Genomic DNA, 19,607 nt, shown 5'->3' on the forward strand with positions numbered 1-19,607 from the left:
CCAGTGTTTTCAGCTGTGGCTTTCAGGTCTGAAATCATCCACCCCTATCAGGCTGAGCACCTAGATCATGCCACGATGGCCGCTCTGTTGAGCCAAGAAACTAGATGAGGCTGAAAATGGTGTTTTGCGAGCTTTTAAAATTGAAATGGAGTTTCTCGATGTAGGTTATAAAATAAAAGGCAATGGGCGGAGCGCCTGAAATGAGCTCTCCTGGAAGCAAGCCGGGGCACATTGTAGGTGGTCTCTCCTGGGCTGATGAAGGCTGTGGCCATGGAGACCAGGCCCAGCAGGGCACACCGCCTCACCCCCTGCCAAGGTCTTTGAAGGATTATTATGCAGTGCAAAGACTAAGACTTCTGGCTGACTCTGAAGGGCAGAACCAGGCCCAGAAGAGAGACCCCATGGGTAGGTTGGCTCTGGATAACATGCAGAGCCTTGGGAAATGGAAGCAGGGCTCTGGGAAGGTCATGAGTTCCCTTTCCCTGAAGGTGTGCACATGGGGGCTGGAGGCAAGGAACTTGCACGCATCAGGGAGAGGTTAGAGCAGCTCCTGACGGCCTCCGCTACAATACTCGGTTCTAGAATGCCTGGACTCCATGGAATTGGGACGTGGCCTGGTTGAGTGGTTGCAACTTAGTTAACTAGGAGAGAGAACTTGAAAAGATTTTGTATTTAAGATCTTTGGGCAGGTAGAGCCCGCGGGTTTGAGTGCTGTGAGCGTGGAGGTGGTCTCAGTGAGGTAGCATGTATCCTTAGGATGGAGGGGCAGTGGGTGCTGTACCACAGCATTGGTCTGGGAGGTGGTGGCGCCTGGGATTCTAGTTTCTGTTGCATGGAATTTCTGCAGTATTCATCCTGCCATCTGAATACTGAGCAGATGACCGTGTCTCTGGAGGGAGGAGGAAGGAGAAACAGGTTCTCAGTAAACAGGGGATACGAGCAGCTTCATAGCTTGCTGTCGACCAGGAAGGGCAGACAGTGTTAATCTGTCATCAGGGTTTTTCCCGTGAAGCCAGTTGAGGCCTTGGAACCCTCCCTTTGGGCCTAGTCTTCCAAGCAGCCCCCGACATAAAGCTGCCTGTGAGACAGGGCGTCCCTGCTGCAAATGTTGAGAAGCGGGAGGCCGGGAATACAGGACCTACCATGCCAGGGAATGGGAAGGAGAGTGGATGGGAGGGGAGTCAGGTGGGAACTGGGGCTGGGTGTGCCTGGGCTGCTAGTTAAGCACACCTAACTCTCTCTGCTCCTGCTTGGTGCCTCTATTGTCTGGAGTGAAACTATGCCTTTGGTGTGAATGAGAATACAATAAACAAAATTATCTGGGGGGTTTCTGGAGAAGGAGAAGAGGAATAAGTAGGCAAGACCCCCAAAAGAAGCCACCTGCCTCTCCCAGTCCTGGAAGGGCTCCAAGAGGGCAGGTCTGCAGGCACTGAGCTCAGGGCCAGCGGGAGGCCCTGGAGTCTGGCAGTCACAGAGTGGGGCAGCATGTGGGGCTAGCATTGCAGCCCTACCCCTAGGAAGGCCAAGCCACGGGATTACTGCTTGGAGCATTTTTCTAGGCTTAACAAAATTTTCCCTTATATTTGAAACACTGTTTATGAATTTTTTCACCTGCTTTTCCCACTTTCCATGTTAAAACGTTTTTCTAAGTCATTAAGCGCTCATGATGTAATTGTTAATGGCTACATTCATTGTCTTTTTTGTTTTGTTTTGTTTTTTGTTTTGCTTTGTGTTTGAGACAAGTCTCACTCTGTTGCCCAGGCTGGAGTGCAGTGGCACAATCTCAGCTCACTGCAACCTCTGCCTCCCAGATTCAAGTGATTCTCCTGCCTCAGCCTCCTGAGTAGTTGGGATTACAGGCGCATGCTACCACGTCTGCCTGATTTTCATATTTTTAGTAGAGATGGGGTTTCGCCATGTTGGCCAGGCTGGTCTTTAACTCCTGACCTTAAGTGATCCACTCTACCTTGGCCTCCCAAAGTGCCGGGGTTACAGACTTGAGCCACTATGCTTGGCCTCATTATCTGCTTGTCGTACTTCGTCCCATGTCTGGGCCCTGCCCTGGAAGAAACTGAGGGCCATTATGTTCTCAGGGGCCCAGTGGCAGGCCTGTGTTAGCTCTGCCCATTTCCCTGCTCGTGGTCAGTGCTTATTCACTCATGCATTCACTCAGCAGCTGCTGGTGGAGGGCTTTCCCTGTGCCAGGCTTTATACTGGACTCTGAAGCAGTGATGCAAAACAGGAAATATTCTTACTCTCAAGGGGCTTCCATTCTAGAGGGGAAAGGGAGAAAATACATGTGTACACCTGTCAGATGGAGAAAACCAAAGCAAGGAGGAATTTGGGTGGTCAGGGGAGGAGTCCATTAGAATGGGGTGTGTGAGTGAAACTGGCGGGAGGCAAGGACAAGCCACGTGGGTATCTAGGGAGGGGCAGCTTCAGGGAGGCCCGAGCAGCGGGGAGGAGGAGGAGGTGGAGGAGGAGAGGACCAGAGGCTCAGGCACCAGACCACGAAGGCCTTGCTGGCCACCAGCTTTGACTCTCAGCGGGGTGGGAAGCTGTGGAAGTTTTCTCAGAGGACGATGGGTCTGGGATTTACTTGGTCGTTCTGTGTACCGTGTACATGTGCTTGGTTTCCAGTGCGGGCTGCGATAAATAGCCTCGCACCAAGTGCATTCATACAGGAACCCTACTCTGCATTTCCTTTCATTGGCTAGGGAGAAATTCCTAGAGGTAGAATTCTGCTGCCAAAAAGTTGAGCAACCTTAAAATGCGTGCTCCTTGTGGCCAAATTATTTCCCGGAAGATTAATTGATTAATTTCCCAGAAATTATTATTATTGTTTTTTAAACCAATTTATACTGCTAGTGTGGTAGGCTTGCTGGCATCAAGGTGTGCGGTTGTTCAACTCTGGGTTTTGTGTTTTGTTTTTAAGAGAGAGGGCCTCGCCCTTTTTTGCAGGTTGGAGTGCAGCAGCGCTTTCACAGCCCACTGCAACCTGGGACTCCTGAGCTCAGCCCCCAGTTCTCCTGCCTCAGCCTCCCGAGAAGCTAGGACCACAGGTGTGCACCACTGCACCTGGCTAAGGTCTCCAGGCTGGTCTTGAACTCCAGGGCTCAAGCGATCCTCCAACCTTGGCCAACCAAGGTGCTAGGGTTATAGACATGAGCTGCTGCACCCAGCTTCACTTTGCTTTTTCACTTTACTAATAGCTGGGAAGATGATCTTATTTCTTTAACTACAAGTGAGATTGAACATTCTTATGAATTGGTGATTTGTATTTCATGTTTTATGATTTTAGTCTTTTGCCTATTTATTGAGAGTTTAGTCTTTTTGTCTTTTCAATTTAGGTGAACTCTTTAAACCACTGGAAGTAACAAATGGAAATACATGTTTAAAAATATTAAAGCTTTATGAGCTGATTTTTCTTTTTTAGAGAGAGGGTCTCACTTTGTTGCCCAGGATGGAGTACAGTGCCACAATCACAGCTCACTGCAGCCTCTCCCTTGTCTCAAGCAGTCCTCCCACTTCTGCCTCCTGAGTAGCTGGGACTATAGGCACACACTATCACAGTTGTTTCCTTTTTGTATTTTTGTAGAGATGGGGTTTTGTCATGTTGCCCAGGCTGGTCTTGAATGCCTGAGTTCAAGCAGTACACCTGTCTTGGCCTCTCAAAGTGTTGGGAATACAGGCCTGAGCCACTGTGCCAGGTCTATGAGTTGATCCTTAACAAGTAGTTCTACCTCCCCACGATGTGCTCTGCAAAATGCTGGCTGGCTGTGTTGCTTGGTTGCAAAAGGGGTTGCATGCTGCTACAGCTCTCTGATTCTCTCCCATCCAAGCCCTTGGATGTGGGACTGTGCCCCCTGGTGTCTGGGGCTCTAAGAGGGGCATTTTTACTTCCCTGTTTGCAAGAAGAGTTACATCCTATTCCGTGTCCAAAGAGGACCCTTCCTTTGCTCAGCATCCCACGCAGACTCAGTGGGTTACCTGCCCCCATGGAAGGTGGCTATGGCCAAACACCGCTCCATGGACTACACCCTGCTGGTCGTGGAGCAGTGTACAGTGTTGCCCTCAATTTGGGGAAAGGGGCTAAGAAGTTAACATAACGTCCTTAATGGAAATCCACTCTTGTTTCAGGGTTTGTGGGATGCAAATCCTAGTAGAGTCAGGACTCCCTAGAAATTGATCCTTCTCAGGGTTCTGTTGGGTCTCCCCTAAAATTAATGTTGCAGGTAGGAAAAAATAAGATATTCTTTGGGTACCTTACTCTTAACTAAATGTGCCTTACCATGGATCAGATTACCATCTCTTGGTCTGGAGGCAGGTGATGAAGGGAGAAGGAATCTACATTTGAGTATCTCTTGTTCAACCACAAGACCATAAATTGCTCCATGTATTGGGCTCCTTAAAGTAGGACTTATTTATGTTGCATTCCCTGTTTTTAGGCCTCATACAGAAAAAAAAAGGAAAAAAGAGAAAATCTACTTCATAGAACTTGTAGCATCTGAAAGTCTAAAAAGTACTGCTTAGACTAAATATAGTGAGTTATCTCGTAGTTTGATCTTGAAGCTGTTTGATTTTTTTTTTAAAAAAAATCTGTTTTAATACCCAAACTAATGGCATTGTGAGTTTGAGTCAGTGGATGGTTCGAGATGGCAATTTATAAAACTTGAAGTTTGTGACTTTCTCTTGCTTCCACTGTTTTTCCACGTGTGGGTGGCTATTTTGAGAGCTGTGATTGCCCAGAGAGCCCCAGCTCACGGAATTGCCAGAACATTTGTGACTGCTTAGAAATCCCCTCAAGTCCAGCTGCGTTTTCCTTGTACTTCTGTGTCCTATCTCTTTATTTCTCGGATCCTGCACCTCAGCACAGCATAAGGGACACCTCACAAATCTGTGGGGGCCTTCAGCCCTACAAAATCCTCCCCCTTTTCTGGCTGGGCACAATGGTTAACGCCTGTAATCCCAGCACTTTGGGAGGCCAAGGCAGGCAGATCAAAAGGTCAAGAGATCAAGACCATCCTGGCCAACATGGTGAAACCCCATCTCTACTAAAATACAAAAATTAGCTGGGCGTGGTAGCGTGCACCTGTAGTCCCAGCTACTTTGGGAGGCTGAGGCAGGAGGATTGCCTGAACCCAGGAGGCGGAGGTTGCAGTGAGCCGAGATCGCGCCATTGCACTCCAGCCTGGGTAACGAGAGCGAAACTCCGTCTCAAAAAAAAAAAAAAAATCCTCCCCCTTTTCTTTATCATGCTGGGGACACAGATCAAGATTTCAAATACCTCCTTCTCTGTGGCCTTTCCTGATGTGCCCACTGTCTCCAAGTAGTATTGATCACACCTTTTTTTATGCCCCAAATAGACTTTTCTTCTGGCACCTGTCACAGTTATTGCATTAAGAAACATCCAGGCTAGGCATGGTAGCTCATGTCTGTAATTCCAGCACTTTGGGAGGCCAAGGTAGGAGGATCATTTGAACCCAGGAGTTTGAGACCAGCCTGGGCAATATAGTAAGACCCTGTCTCTACAAAAAATTAAAAGAAAATTAGCTGGGTGTGGTGGCCTATCTGTAGTCCTAGCTACCCAAGAAGGTGAGACGGGAGGATTGCTTGAACCCAGGATTTGGAGGCTGTGGCGAGCCATGATTGCCCCACTCTCCTCCAGCTTGGGTGACAGAGGGAAACCCTGTCTCAAAAACAAGCCGAAACCCTGGTGTACCCTCTAGAAGTAGAGCTCTGGAGTCTTTGATTCCTAGCATGGGGCATGGGGTGCTGTGGGTGCTGAGGGAGTGTCAATTCTGTCCCTGCCAAGGCCATTCCTGATGCATGATTCTGCTGTTTCTGTAGAAATCGTAGATGGGAATGTGAAGATGACCCTGGGCATGATCTGGACCATCATCCTGCGCTTTGCCATCCAGGACATCTCTGTGGAAGGTAGGTTTCTGCTTTGTTCCATTCTGCCATCACCATCTCATCTTCCTCCCTGGGGTTAGCCTGGAGAACTCTCACACCCAGCGCAATGGATGTTGATCAGGGGCCATGTCCTGGGCTTCTTGCTCTGGTATTGGGCATCAGCCCTCATCTCCAGTCAATGTAGAAAAAAGAAGTATTTGCCATTCTGATTCTCACAGGCATGTTGGCCCCAGGGAAACTCCCCACTTTGGAAAAGCCCAAGGCTGCCATGGGGAAGTATATTGGAAATCCCACCTGGCTCTTGGGTTGTTCGGGGAAATAGCTGCCAGCTGCCAGGAGGAAGTGCCAGGAGGGGTGCTAACCCCGTCCTCTACTTTGCTTCCATAGCACCCTCTAGTGGTCACTTCCTAGATCTGCCAGGTCCGTCACGGTCTGGAGAAGTGATCTCTAAACTTGATTCCACACTTAGGGTAGTTTTTGAGTTTTACGTCTGCTATGCATGTATTTATCTTGCATAATAATATTTGTGTATTTCTTTGCATGTGATAAAACACACATACTGAAACAAACTTCTGCAAGATGAGATGGAGAAATTTTAAAAATACTATGTTTCAATGTCATAGAAATCATAAATGTTTTTAATCAAATGAATTTCTTAATGAAAACCATGTAGGTTCAATTCAGCTGCTTTGTGATGGAGATCCTGGTTTGACACTGTGATACAGCAATGCAGAGGGTATGGGTTATAGGTACTTGGTATTTAGGGTTGAAAGAGGGCCATAGTAGTCAACTGGTGTGGTTTTTGTTAATGATAATGGATGTAAATCCATTTCTCAAATAGCCTTCTTGATGATTTTGATTCTTTTGGGTGGACTTCCTGTCAGCTCTGAAGTCATCATTGTGTTAATCTTGTGATTTAGCTGACGAAGAGCTTAGGCTAAGTAGAAGCACTAGCTTTGGCAATTTTTACATTGTCTGCTTTTGCTTAGGTAGTTAACGGTATTTGTAGGAACCCTTGAATGTCATTTTAAAGTCCGTTTTGTGCATTGAAAATAATTGAGATCATTCATGAATCCAGTCCACTGGGTACCTTAACCTCTAGTTCACAGGCATGAACGCAGGGGTGGATTAGTCCATTTTCATGCTGCTGGTAAAGTCATACCCAAGCCTGGGTAACTTATAAAGAAAAAGAGGTTTAATGGACTCACAGTTCCACGTGGCTGGAGAGACCTCACAATCATGGTGAAGGAGCAGGAGAGCGTGAAGGGACCTCTCACAGGATGGCAGGCAAAGAGAAGATGAGAGCCAAGAGCACAAGGAAGTCCCTTGTAAAACCAGCAGATCTCCTAAGAGTTATCCACTGCCGTGAGAACAGTGTAGGGGAAACAGCCCCCACGATTCAATCATCTCCCACCAACTCCCTCCCACAACGTGTGGGAATTATAGGAGCTACAATTCAAGATGAGAACTGGACAGGGACACAGCCAAAGCGTAGCAGCGGGGAATGTGGTTTGCAATCTCTCTTCTGTGCTGGGAGCTCCGTGAGCCCCCCAGTTGCCTGCCTAACCTCACAGACACATGGCTGCTTCACCCACAGATGGCAGCAGTATTGATCCAGGTAGTAAATATAAGGAAACCTCATTTTTTAGATCAAAACAGACTCTATATAGGAGCCCCAGTGCTTTCTTCTCACTCAGCTGTGTGCATCCCTTAGGCTGTAGGATCCCTGTCTGGAGACCCCTGGATTTGTCCCTTTCCCAGACCAATCAAATCTTCCTCCCCAACCTGATAGAGGTTGCTGACTTATTTTGTATCATTACCATTTCTTTGAATAAAAGAAAGTAGGGGGAGATAATTCTCGAAGTTTGAAAAGCTGTTGTCTCAAAATTTACATGTGTCACACGACTAGCTCTGAAAAGCTTCTCAGCTTGCTTTTTCTGTTTCTCAAAGAACTTCTCAAACTTTGTCAAGGGAAAAACTTGTTGGCCAGGGGTCCTCCTTCAGTGGCTTCGGGGTTGGCATCTAGGGGTCACCATGAGGCCTCCCATGAGCTGGCGCCCTTCCCTCCCCACACTGAGTCAGCTCTCTGACCTCACTGCCCATCCCCTTCCCCACAGAGACTTCAGCCAAGGAAGGGCTGCTCTTGTGGTGTCAGAGAAAGACAGCTCCTTACAAAAATGTCAACATCCAGAACTTCCACATAAGGTGAGTGCTGGGGGCCGAGGGGCTCTCGCAGAACCTGGCCACCTCCCCCAGGAGCTCCCAGACCCCCTTGGCTGGGTCAGTCTCAGCTTAGAACAAAGTGGAGTGCATTGGGGGAAGAAGCAGCTTTCTTTGGGAAGGGGATGTGGCCGTTCCTCTGAATCCCCCATCCCTCTCCCTGCAGTGTCTAAGACAGAGCCGTTGCCTGATGTACCGTTGGTTGACGCTTTTGCTCCTGGGAGTGCCCCCAAGGAAAATTCCAGGAAGTCCCAGCCCAGGGCTCTGGAACAGCAGACTAAGGCCATAGGCCTTGATGGTGGGGGAGGGTTGGATGTGGCAGGTTTATCTCAACTTGGCAACCTCCCCACAAAGTCCCGAGCCCAGTGCCTGGGATTGTGGCAGGAAGAAATGGCCCTTCCCGTCCTGTCATCTAACTCCTGCCCCAGAGAGCTCTGTGTGTCCATCTCTCTGGGGTCCAGGAGACTCCTGCTTTGCCCCGGTTAGTGCTTGGCTGCCCATTTGCTCGCCCCACTGACCAGCCTGCCCCTTCCCTCTCCCCGGGCAGCTGGAAGGACGGCCTTGGCTTCTGTGCCTTGATCCACCGACACCGGCCTGAACTGATTGACTACGGGAAGCTGCGGAAGGTACGTGTGCCGACCTGACCTCCCGCTTCGTCCCTGGTGGGCAGAGTGGAAAAGAGCAGGACTGGGATCCTTCTGTGACATCCAGGGTCCAACCTGAGCAGTGTTGGCCCCTTAGACTACGACGGAGCCCCAATTCAAAGTGACGAGAAAAGCACCTTCCCCGTTAGGGCAGCTACCGTACCCTTGTGCGTGGTGTGTGTGTACCTGAACACATACACAGCCCACCAGGAAAAATAGCACAGCTGTGGCAGCAGCTTGGTCAGAGGGATGGAATGATACGTGGTGTTTCTCCCTTCTGTTTTTCTTGGATTTGTAAGGGGGAGACACTATTTTCATGATTTAAAACATCGCATATTCTAAGAGACGTTTCATCCTCGCCTCGTCCTTGAGCTGCTGTGCAGTCCTGGGCAGCTTGTCCCACACCCCCCGCCCCGCCCCGTGGGTTGCTTCCCTTTATCGCTCAAGTTTGGCTGGGTGGGGGGGTTCTTTTGGTTTCACTCCCACCTTCAGCTAGTGATTTTCTTGAGTGGGTGTGAGGAGCGGGGACAGATGAGGAGGTGGGAGCTGTGCTTCTAGCCTCGTGGTGGTTCTCGGTGTCTGAGGTGGTTGGAACACACTGCCCTGGACCTTGAAGAAGCCTGTCCTGGACCCTCTGACCACACTCTTCAGGTTCCCTCCCGGACCCTGTGACCACACTCTCCAGATTCCCTCTGACCACCCTCTCCAGGTTCCCTCCGACCACATTCTCCAGGATTTCTCTTGGTCCATCTTGGTGCCAAGAGGCTGTGTGGCACAGCCATCCAGGGAAAGGCCCTTCCCATGTCCCCAGTTGGTGACCTGGAGTTGGGGTTGGAACGTTGCTTGTCTTTGCTCAAACCTCTTGGCACGGGGGACTTGAAGGAGTGGCTGGACTTGTGTGTGTGTACTTCACCTTGACACTAGAGAGCACAGTGTCCAGGGCAGCTCCTGCCTTGCCTCGGCCTCCAGGAAGGGCTTCTTGCTTCTTGGTGGCCAGGAGAGGTTTAATGTTGCTTCTAGCAGCCCTTAGTAAACAGGTATAACTATCACAGAACAGGTTCTGTAATTGTTTGTTGTTTTTTGTTTGTTTGTTTGTTTTGAGATGGGGTCTTGCTCTGTCACCCAGGCTGCAGTGCAATGGCACAATCTCGGCTCACTGCAACCTCCGCCTCCCAGATTCAGGCAGGTCTCCCACTCAGCCTCCTGAGTAGCCTGGGACACACCACCACACCCAGCTAATTTTTGTATTTTTAGTAGAGATGGGGTGTCATCGTGTTGGCCAGGCTGGTCTTGAACTCCTGACCTCAGGTAATCCACCTGCCTCGGCCTCCTAAAGTGCTGGGATTACAGGCATCAGCCACCTTGCCCAGCCGGTATCCCCTTGTGTCCAGCTTATTTCACTTAACATAACATTCTCAAAGTTCATCCACGTTGCAGCATGTGTCAGAATTTCCCACCTCGTTAAGGCTGGAAAGACTCCATCGTACGTGTTGCCACGTCTGCTGTCTGTTCATCCGCTGAGGGCCACTTTCGTTGCTTCCACCTCTTGGCTGCCGTGAACAGTGGACGTGTGACTATCTCTTTGAGAACTTGCTTTCAATTATTTTGAGTATCTCCTCACAAGTGGAATTGTGGGACCATCTAATCCCATGTTTAATTTTTTGAGGAACCGCTATCCTGTTCTCACAGCAGCTGTACCATTTGACATTCCACCTACGTTTATGGTGCATTCATTGCACAAGGATTACAGCTTCTCAACATCCTTGCCAATCCCCGCTAAGTGTTCTTGAGAAGGTAGCAGAAGCCAGAACAGTCCAACGCTGTGGCTATTTAAAGGAGCCCCCAAATTTCATGGAATGTGAGCACCAAAGGGGCTCCTGTTCCAAACCTTGACTAGTTCAGAGTTTAGAGCTCCCTAGTCCAACTCTTGAGTTAACGGATATAGAAGCTGAGGTCAGGTTACCTGCCTACGAATCCCACTGGCTGGAGGCAGAGCTGAAACCAGAAGCCAGGATGTTTGGTGACTAGGCCAGTGCCCTGCTCCTAGCACGTATTTTTTGTTTTTGAGATGGAGTTTCACTCTTGTTGCCCAGGCTGGAGTGCAGTGGCGCCATTCAGATCACCACAACCTCTGCCTCCCAAGTTCAAGCGATTCTCCTGTCTCAGCCTCCCAAGTAGCTGGGATTAGAGGCATGCACCACCATGCCCAGCTAATTTTGTCTTTTTAGTAGAGATGGGGTTTCTCCATGTTGGTCAGGCTGGTCTTGAACTCCCAACCTCCGGTGATTTGCCCGCCTCAGCCTCCCAAAGTGCTGGGATTACAGTTGAGAGCCACCACGCCTGGCCCCTAGCACACATTCCGCAGCAGCTTTTTCCTACCCTTGACTCAGGCTGCAGACCAATATCCTTTGCCCCATTTACTTAACAATCGGAAGCTTGAAGGGTGAAAGAGAATGCTTTAAACCCCCAGCTAGTGAGCCCCATTAGTGAGACCAGCCTTCTCCATCCGGAGCTGCCCCCTGAGGACTGAGCTGGGACTGGGAGAAAGTCCCCTCTGTTCTCCAGTTTGGGTGACCACACAATTGAGAGTAGCCAGTGACTTGTCATGGCTCTCACTTTAACATCCCTCCCTCCTTTTCTCCCTCTAGGACGATCCACTCACAAATCTGAACACGGCTTTTGACGTGGCAGAGAAATACCTGGACATCCCCAAGATGCTGGATGCCGAAGGTGAAAGGCACTCTTCTTCTGTGTCTCTTGCCTATGCCCAGTGGCTAAGAAGGGGTGGACCCCAGCAATCCAGGGCTGGACGGGAGGAGGCCTAGTCTTCTGGGACCACATTGGAGGAGCATGAGGATCACAGCCTCTTGGGGATTCTTCCATCATTCCCTGAGCTTCGGAGGGAGAGGTGTCAGCTGATCCTACAAAGGGCTTAGGGGCTGTTCTTGCGTCGACTGCCTGAGGATGGTTCTCGTCTGTGCCTCGGAGTCAGGGTAGTGGGTGCTGGGATGTGGGAGAGTGTGTCCTTGCTGTCCAGCAGTTTGGGATAAGTTCCTCTAGCTGAGAGGTACACTGTCCTAACCTTCTGAGCCCTGGCTAGTCTCCGGACACTGAGCCTAAGCTCTATGCCCCAGCACTGACTAGGCCTGGATGGGCATGGTGCTTGCTTACATCTGTAACCTTCTAGTGCCTTCTGAGGAGGGTGCTAGAGAGCCATGGCCTGGACTTTCTCAGTGGTGGAAGTGTCCAGTTCTGACCTTGCTGGGCAGATCCTAGCCAGAGGAAGTGGCTTCCATGTAGGGAAGGAGGGGGCCCAAGTTGAGTATTGACTTTTCTGTTCCCCACTGAGGCCTTAATGTCCCAGATGCTGCTAGCCAGGACACCTGGATGGGTACAGGTTCAGGGTTTGATGCTATAACATCCTCATCAAAGATTGGGCCTGGGGCTGGAAACCCAGCTCTTTCTGGCTACTAGCCCCGCCAGCGCCGTGCAGAGGAGTTCCGATGGGGTGAGAGGGGCTGTGGGGGGAAGGGAAGCATCTGAGCACAGAGGGGCCTGTGGGCTCATGAAGCCAGGGCTGGCAGCTCCAGGCTGGGGTCAGGCTGGGTCTTCTTGTCCTGCCTCTGGGCTTGCTCCCTGGAAGGAGCCTGACTCTCCACAGTCGCTCCCCCGTGAGTTCTCCTTGGCCCCAGCTGCTCAGTGTTGGGGGCTAGAAAGAGGTTTGGGGACAGGAAAAGACAATGGTGGGGTCCAGAATTGCTCCCTGCCCCTCTGCCCCACCCGTGGTTTTTCTTTCTCTTTTTTTTTTTTTTTTTTTTTTTTTCCCCTGAGACGTGGTCTCGCTCTGTCACCCAGGCTAAAGTTCAATGGTGTGATCTCAGCTGAGCACAACCTCCGCCTCCTGGGTTCAAGTGATTCTCCTGCCTCAGCCTCCTGAGTAGCTGGGATTACAGGTGCCCGCCACCACACCTGGCTAATTTTTGTATTTTTAGTAGAGATAGGGTTACGCCGTGTTGGCCAGGCTGGTATCGAACTCCTGATCTCGAGTGATCTGCCTGGGCCTCCCAAAGCCACCAGTGGCTTTTAAAATCTCAAAATGTCATTAGGAAAATTTTCACACACTAAAAACCCAGGCAAAAGCAAAAAAGAATAGCATAATGAGCTTTTCTATTTCCATCACCCAGATAAAATGGTCTGGAAGTCTTGTCACCCTTTATATTTTTGTTGTTTTCTATGTTGAAGTATCTTAAAGCAATTCTGAGATCTCACGTCGTTTTACCACTGCATACTTCTGAATACATACCTTAAAAATAGAGTTGTTTTCTTAGGCAACAGCAAAGTTTTTGCTTTTAGCAAATTGATCATTCCTTTTGATACCCAGTTCATAATCAAATTTCCCTAATTCCCTAAGACATTTCTTGGAGGGTTGGTTTGTTTCCATCAGAATCCAAACTAGCTCTGTCCTGGCGTTCAGCTGTGTTTCCGACATCTTCTCCGGTCCATAGCACCTCTGTCTTCCCTTTGACCCCTTTTATTCCTGCCATTGAACTTGGCGGCAGGAACGGGCCTGCTATCCTGTAGAAAATTCCTTACCCTGGGTTTGTCTGCCTCACTGGGGCTGCATTTCACACACGTGTTCCTCTACTTACATTTCCATAAGTGGAAGCTGACACCAGAGGCTGGTTAGATTCGGGCTCAACATTTTGGCAAGAAGACTTGGTGGTGCTGTGAGCTGCTTTCTACATCACATTGGGGGTGTGTGGTGTTCTTGGAACCAGCTGGCTTTAACTCTACATTTTTCTTGACAGACATCGTTGGAACTGCCCGACCGGATGAGAAAGCCATCATGACTTACGTGTCTAGCTTCTACCACGCCTTCTCTGGAGCCCAGAAGGTACCCGGGGCCCCCTGCTCCTTCCATGCCCAGCACACCTCCTGCTGGACCCCAAACCATGCCCTCCTGCCTGCTCCGCCTCTCCTGGTGACAGGTACCTGGATGGTCTGGTCTCTTGGACAGAGGCAGCCCCTGGTTCTGAAGTGGCGTGTTGTTCTTACCCGGCTCCTCTCCCACCCATCTCCCTCTCTCATCTTCTACTGGGAACAAGAAAATTGGGCAGCAGCTCCCCTTCTAGGACCCAGATGACTGGCTTAAGCAGGAAGGGCTGTGTGCATGCGGCAGCCCGGGTGGTTCTGGGCTACTGGAAGGTGAGCAGGAGCAGCCCTTCTGTGCCCACCTCTGTTGAAGCCCCTGGCTTGACAGAGCAGCTGGGGTTATCTTAGAGAGCCAATGCTGGAGGCCACCTCCTGTTTTCACTTACCCACTTGGCAAAGGCATCACAAAGCCCCACCTTTCTCCTGCTCACGAGCATGACTTAGATCTGTCCTCAGCACCTTTGGGCTCCGGTGCCTTCTCCTGTATCCTGCCGGGGACTCACCTGCGGTCATGCTGCGCTCTCTTCTCAGACATAAGCAGCACCTGTGGAAGGGAGAGTGGGTGGGCAGCTGGGAGCCCCTGCAAGTGTCCTGGCCCAGTTTTGCTCCGGGAGGCCTGAGGTTAAAGTGCAGGTTCCGCACCACACAAGGGTACCACGACTACAGGGCACTGTTGATGCTGCGGACATTGAAGATTTGAACATTTTCATCACCAGCCTTAGGCAGCAGACACCCCTCCCCCAGACTTCCCTGGCAGGCAGGACCCCAGAAGCAGCACAACCGCGCCATGAACACAGAACCTTCACGTCTCATGTAGATCTCCTGCCTTCTGCATAGCGTCTGAGTGACTGTCTTAAGATACTTGATGGGGCCGAGCGTGGTGCCTCACGTCTGTAATCTCAGCACTTTGGGAGGCCGAGGCGGGCAGATCACTTGAGGTCAGGAGTTCGAGACCAGCCTGGCCAACATGGTGAAAACCCGTCTCTACTAAAAATACAAAAATCAGCTGGGCGTGGTGGTGCATGCCTGTAATCCCAGCTACTTGGGAGGCTGAGGCTGGAGAATCGCTTGAACCCAGGAGGTGGAGGTTGCAGCGAGCGGAGATTGTGTCACTGCACTCCAGCCTGGGTGACAGCATGAGACTGTCTCAAAAACAAAACAAAACAAAACAAATGCATGATGGGAGCCCCGCCCTCTCCTCCCTCCCCTGTGCCGTCCCTGCCTCAGACTCCGCTCACCTCCCACCCCCTCCCTTCCTCCCCGACTGTCTCATTTGTTCTCTTTCCGCTCATTCCCTCTTTTTCTGTCTGTGTGTCTGTCTATGTCCTCTCCGTCCACTGTGGCTGTTTGGGTTTATGCTGTGCTGCTGCCGCTGCCTACTTTGTCCTCTCAACCTCTTCTCCTTCTCTGTGCAGATGTGTAGGCACGCTAAGGCCGGATGGGAAGGCCGTGTGACCTAATGTTTCATGTCACGGCCACGCCTTCTCGGGTGCGCAGAAGGTGAGCTCTCCCTCGGCCTCCTCCACTCTCCGCTCTTGCCCGCCTCTTCCGTCCTCCCTGGACACCCCAGCAGCAGGCCCTGGGACGGAAGGAGGGACTAGAGAAGCCCCTCCTCCTCTTGCAGGGGGACAGGATTCTGAACTTTGGCCAGGACCCTTGAAGACGCCAGAGAACCCCAGCCTCTGAATGACCTCCCATGTCTCTGTCCCTATGCCCTGGGCATAGCGGATACCACAAGCGGGAAAGAAGCTTGTGGTCTCAGCTTCTTCCCTGCACCCCGCATCCAGAGTCCTTATTCCAGGCAGCACAGATCTTGGCGGTGCTATTTCCTTAAAAATCCAGGATCTCTTCACACCCTCTCTCTCCCTCCTTCCTGCTTGAGCAAGGCCATCCTCGCAAATTGAGCCAGCAGCCAGAGCAGGGAGAAGTCTTCCTGCCTTCTCCAGGGTGTCCAGGCCAGAGCCCTGCCTGATGCTTCCCATCCAAGCTGCCATGGATAGTTGTGCAGGTTGCAGACTGCACACGAGTGCCACGTGTGTGCGGTGGTCGATGGAGATTTGAATATTGATTACTAATCGATCCTGTAGATGGCAGTGACAATGTCTTCTAACAAAATCAGTAGGACATATTCCCAGTAGAAGTGCCCTGGGGAAGAGGCTAAAAATGATCCAGAGACACCATATGGGCTGGCAGCAGCCCTGTTCCCTGCCTGGTTGGATGCCCAAGACCCTCCTGACCTTCCTTCCAGGGCTCACTGGTGCGGGCCAGAGACAGGAGAGCAGACCCGTCTGGAGGCTTCTTCTCATAGGTGTGCCCCCAGCCTGCCAGCCCCTCTCAGCCCCTCCTCTGGCCTTCCTTCCATGTCCTCTTTGTCCTTCCCACCTCTCCGGCTGCTCTTCCTGTGGCCTCCCTGGCCCCTCGCAGCTGAGCGTGAGCAGCTTCTCTCCCTTGCCTTGATTGGCCTCCAGCCTGATAGCCACAGGCAAGCACCTGCCGGTGTCCACGGCGAGGCTGAGCTCTGCTGTGGGCTCTCCCTCTTCCCAAAGCCCCTTCCTCCTCTTCCACCCTCTCTCCTTCTCTTCAGGGATCTGTCCTGGGCTTCATGCCCAACCACGCTGGCCTTCCCTGTCTCTGAAGCCTTCTCTGTGTCCTGGCTGGTGACAAAGCTTGGAAGGGAGTGTGAGATGTGTGTGGGTGAAATGGGTGTGAGGGTGTGCATGGCGTGTATGGGTCTGGGGTTCTGAGGCATGTATGGTTTGAGGTAAGTGTGGGGTGGAGGGTGTGGTGGGTGAGATGCCTGGTATGGGGGTGTGGGTATGTGGGTATGGGGTGGATGTGTGAGGTGTGGTGTGTGTATGGTTGGATGTGGTGGTGTGTGTGTGAAGGGAGTATGGTTGTGTGGACTCTGTTGTGTGTGTGTTGTGTAGGAGGTGTGCATGCATGAGGTTTGGGAATGGTGTGGAAGGTTGTGGTGTGTGGGGTATGTGTATATGAGGTGTGTGGGGTCTGGGAACTGGTGTGTCATGAATGATGTGAGTTGTGTGTGTGGTACGTGTGTGTGGTGTGGAGGGGTGTGCTGTGGGTGTGAGGTATAGAGTGTGAGGTGTGGTGTGAGTTGTGTGTGGTGTGTGTGGTGTGGAGGGTGTGGTGCGCTGTGGGTGTGAGGTGTAGAGTGTGGGGTGTGTGTGTGGTGTGCTGTGGGTGTGAGGTGTGGCGTGTGGTGTGTGTGCTGTGAGGGGGAGTGCTGTGGGTGTGTCGTGTGGGGTGTGTGGAGTATGAGGGGTGTGGTGTGCTGTGAGTGTGAGGTGTGGAGTGTGGGGTGTGTGTGGTATGCTGTGGGTGTGAAGTGTAGAGTGTGGGGTGTGTGTGGTATGCTGTGGGTGTGAGGTATAGAGTGTGGGGTGTGTGTGTGGTGTACTGTGGGTGTGAGGTGTAGAGTGGGGTGTGTGTGTGGTATGCTGTGGGTGTGAGGTGTAGAGTGGGGTGTGTGTGTGGTGTGCTGTGGGTGTGAGCTATAGAGTGTGGGGTGTGTGTGTGGTGTGCTGTGGGTGTGAAGTGTAGAGTGGGGTGTGGGTGTGAGGTGTAGAGTGGGGTGTGTGTGTGGTGTGCTGTGGGTGTGAGCTATAGAGTGTGGGGTGTGTGTGGTGTGCTGTGGGTGTGAGGTGTAGAGTGGGGTGTGTGTGTGGTGTGCTGTGGGTGTGAGGTGTAGAGTGGGGTGTGTGTGTGGTGTGCTGTGGGTGTGAGGTGTAGAGTGGGGTGTGTGTGGTGTGCTGTGGGTGTGAGGTGTAGAGTGGGGTGTGTGTGTGGTGTGCTGTGGGTGTGAGGTATAGAGTGTGGAGAGTGTGTGGTGTGCTGTGGGTGTGAAGTGTAGAGTGGGGTGTGTGTGTGGTGTGCTGTGGGTGTGAGGTATAGAGTGTGGGGAGTGTGTGTGGTGTGCTGTGGGTGTGAGGTGTAGAGTGGGGGTGTGTGGTGTGCTGTGGGTGTGAGCTATAGAGTGGGGGTGTGTGTGGTGTGCTGTGAGTGTGAAGTGTAGAGTGGGGTGTGTGTGTGGTGTGCTGTGGGTGTGAAGTGTAGAGTGGGGTGTGTGTGTGGTGTGCTGTGGGTGTGAAGTGTAGAGTAGGGTGTGTGTGTGGTGTGCTGTGGGTGTGAGGTATAGAGTGTGGGGGGTGTGGTGTGCTGTGGGTGTGAACTGTAGAGTGGGGGTGTGTTTGGTGTGCTGTGGGTGTGAACTGTAGAGTGGGGTGTGTGTGTGGTGTGCTGTGGGTGTGAAGTGTAGAGTAGAGTGTGTGTGTGGTGTGCTGTGGGTGTGAGGTATAGAGTGTGGGGAGTGTGTGTGGTGTGCTGTGGGTGTGAGGTATAGAGTGTGGGGAGTGTGTGTGGTGTGCTGTGGGTGTGAAGTGTAGAGTAGGGTGTGTGTGTGGTGTGCTGTGGGTGTGAGGTATAGAGTGTGGGGGGTGTGGTGTGCTGTGGGTGTGAACTGTAGAGTGGGGTGTGTGTGGTGTGCTGTGGGTGTGAGGTGTAGAGTGGGGTGTGTGTGGTGTGAGATGTGGCGTGTGGTGTGTGTGTGGTGTGAAGGGGAGTGGTGTGCGTGAGGGTTGTATGTGGGGTGTGGGTGACAGCCGGCTCCCCCTCCCAAATCTCATGCCCCTCCTTCCCATGCCCTCCTCCCTTTCACTCATCCCTGTTGCAACCATTTCACGCTGCTTTTGTCCACACCTGAGGGCAAGGTCACAGCTGGGTTGGTGGTGGTGGTGGTGGTCGTCCTCTCATGTCCTGGTCAGGGGTCTGACCCAGAGTTGCCCCCACCATGTCTAAGGCAATTGCCTGGAGCTGAGCAGGATTTGGGGAGCCCCCGTCTCGCCTTGTGTGGTGGGGCGGATGGAAGAGGAGGACTCCTCCTGACTCACACTCCTGTCTTGTCTGTCTCCGGGCTGGCACTGATGGGGAATCTTCCAAAACCCACGCACGGTGCCCTCCATCCTCTCCTGTCTTTCTGTCACCCAACCTCGTGCGGTGGAACAGAAAGGCTGCGGCGCCTAATGCGTGTGCACGTGGTGCACAGCTCCTGGGCCTGTGCAGGTACATGCTGTGTGAGTCTGTGTACTGATTGCCCTCATTCGATGAGGACCAGCCGCTGTTTGACAGGTGGGTTTTGGTTCTAATGCTTCCTCTGCTTTCCTCTCCCTTCCTCTTCCCTTACAGGGACTTAGAATGGGTGGAGAGCATGAAGATTTTGTGTATGTAGCTCATGTTTTAGAGTTGATGGTCTGCTGTTTCTGAGAAATAATACTTGATGGCATGGACTCGATCTGAGACAATGTCATGAGCCATCTGGGCAAACTGTAAATCAAGGAGCCGGCAGTGGCTTCAGTCTGACCTGTGCGCTGCTCTGCCTGCCCCAGACCTGAGCAGGGCGGGTGCCGCCACAGGACTACAGGCCACCAAGGTTTTCTCGAGCAGCAGAAACCTGACAAGAGGGTCCATGGGAGGAGGGCTTAGCAAAGGCTTGGGAAGGGGCAGACAGTGTTGTGGAGGGAGGCGGCCGCAGCTTGCGCCTGCGGTAGGAGAGGAAGTTGGCAAGGTGTGAGCTGTCTGAGGAGAGGGGCCCGTTCCCCTCTGCCTGGCCACCCACCCCTGCCCGCCCACCATGAGAAAGCTCGGCTGGCTGGTCTGAGATCCCTGATGATTTGGGGCTCTCTTAGCAGGAACCCTGGGCTTGATGGCTAACTCAGGACAGAGGGGAAGACTGGGCAGTGGACAGCTGTGGGAAGAAGAAAATGAGCAGGTCCAGCTGGATTTGGGAACGTTTTTGGCTAAAGAAGACATAGAGGAGATCCTTGTGGCATTCACGTGAATCTGTGGGTTGTGGGTAGTGGAGTCACAGCATGTCATCTG

General features: G+C 51.9%; 1 protein-coding gene across 3 annotated transcripts in view; it reads left to right on the forward strand.

The window, feature by feature from the left end:
• The window catches only part of ACTN1 (actinin alpha 1), a 107,223-nt gene that overhangs the window by 64,651 nt on the left and 22,965 nt on the right, over positions 1 to 19,607 (forward strand). For all 3 annotated transcript variants that reach the window (XM_003924469.4, XM_003924467.4, XM_003924468.4), the window contains exons 4-8: positions 5,851 to 5,937; positions 8,034 to 8,121; positions 8,684 to 8,762; positions 11,429 to 11,510; positions 13,589 to 13,674. In XM_003924469.4, the coding sequence (XP_003924518.1) occupies positions 5,851 to 5,937; positions 8,034 to 8,121; positions 8,684 to 8,762; positions 11,429 to 11,510; positions 13,589 to 13,674 (422 nt within the window). The remainder of the gene's footprint in view (positions 1 to 5,850; positions 5,938 to 8,033; positions 8,122 to 8,683; positions 8,763 to 11,428; positions 11,511 to 13,588; positions 13,675 to 19,607) is intronic.

Source organism: Saimiri boliviensis, chromosome 2 (genome assembly GCF_048565385.1).
Source record: "Saimiri boliviensis isolate mSaiBol1 chromosome 2, mSaiBol1.pri, whole genome shotgun sequence".
NCBI classification, from domain to species: Eukaryota; Metazoa; Chordata; class Mammalia; order Primates; family Cebidae; genus Saimiri; species Saimiri boliviensis.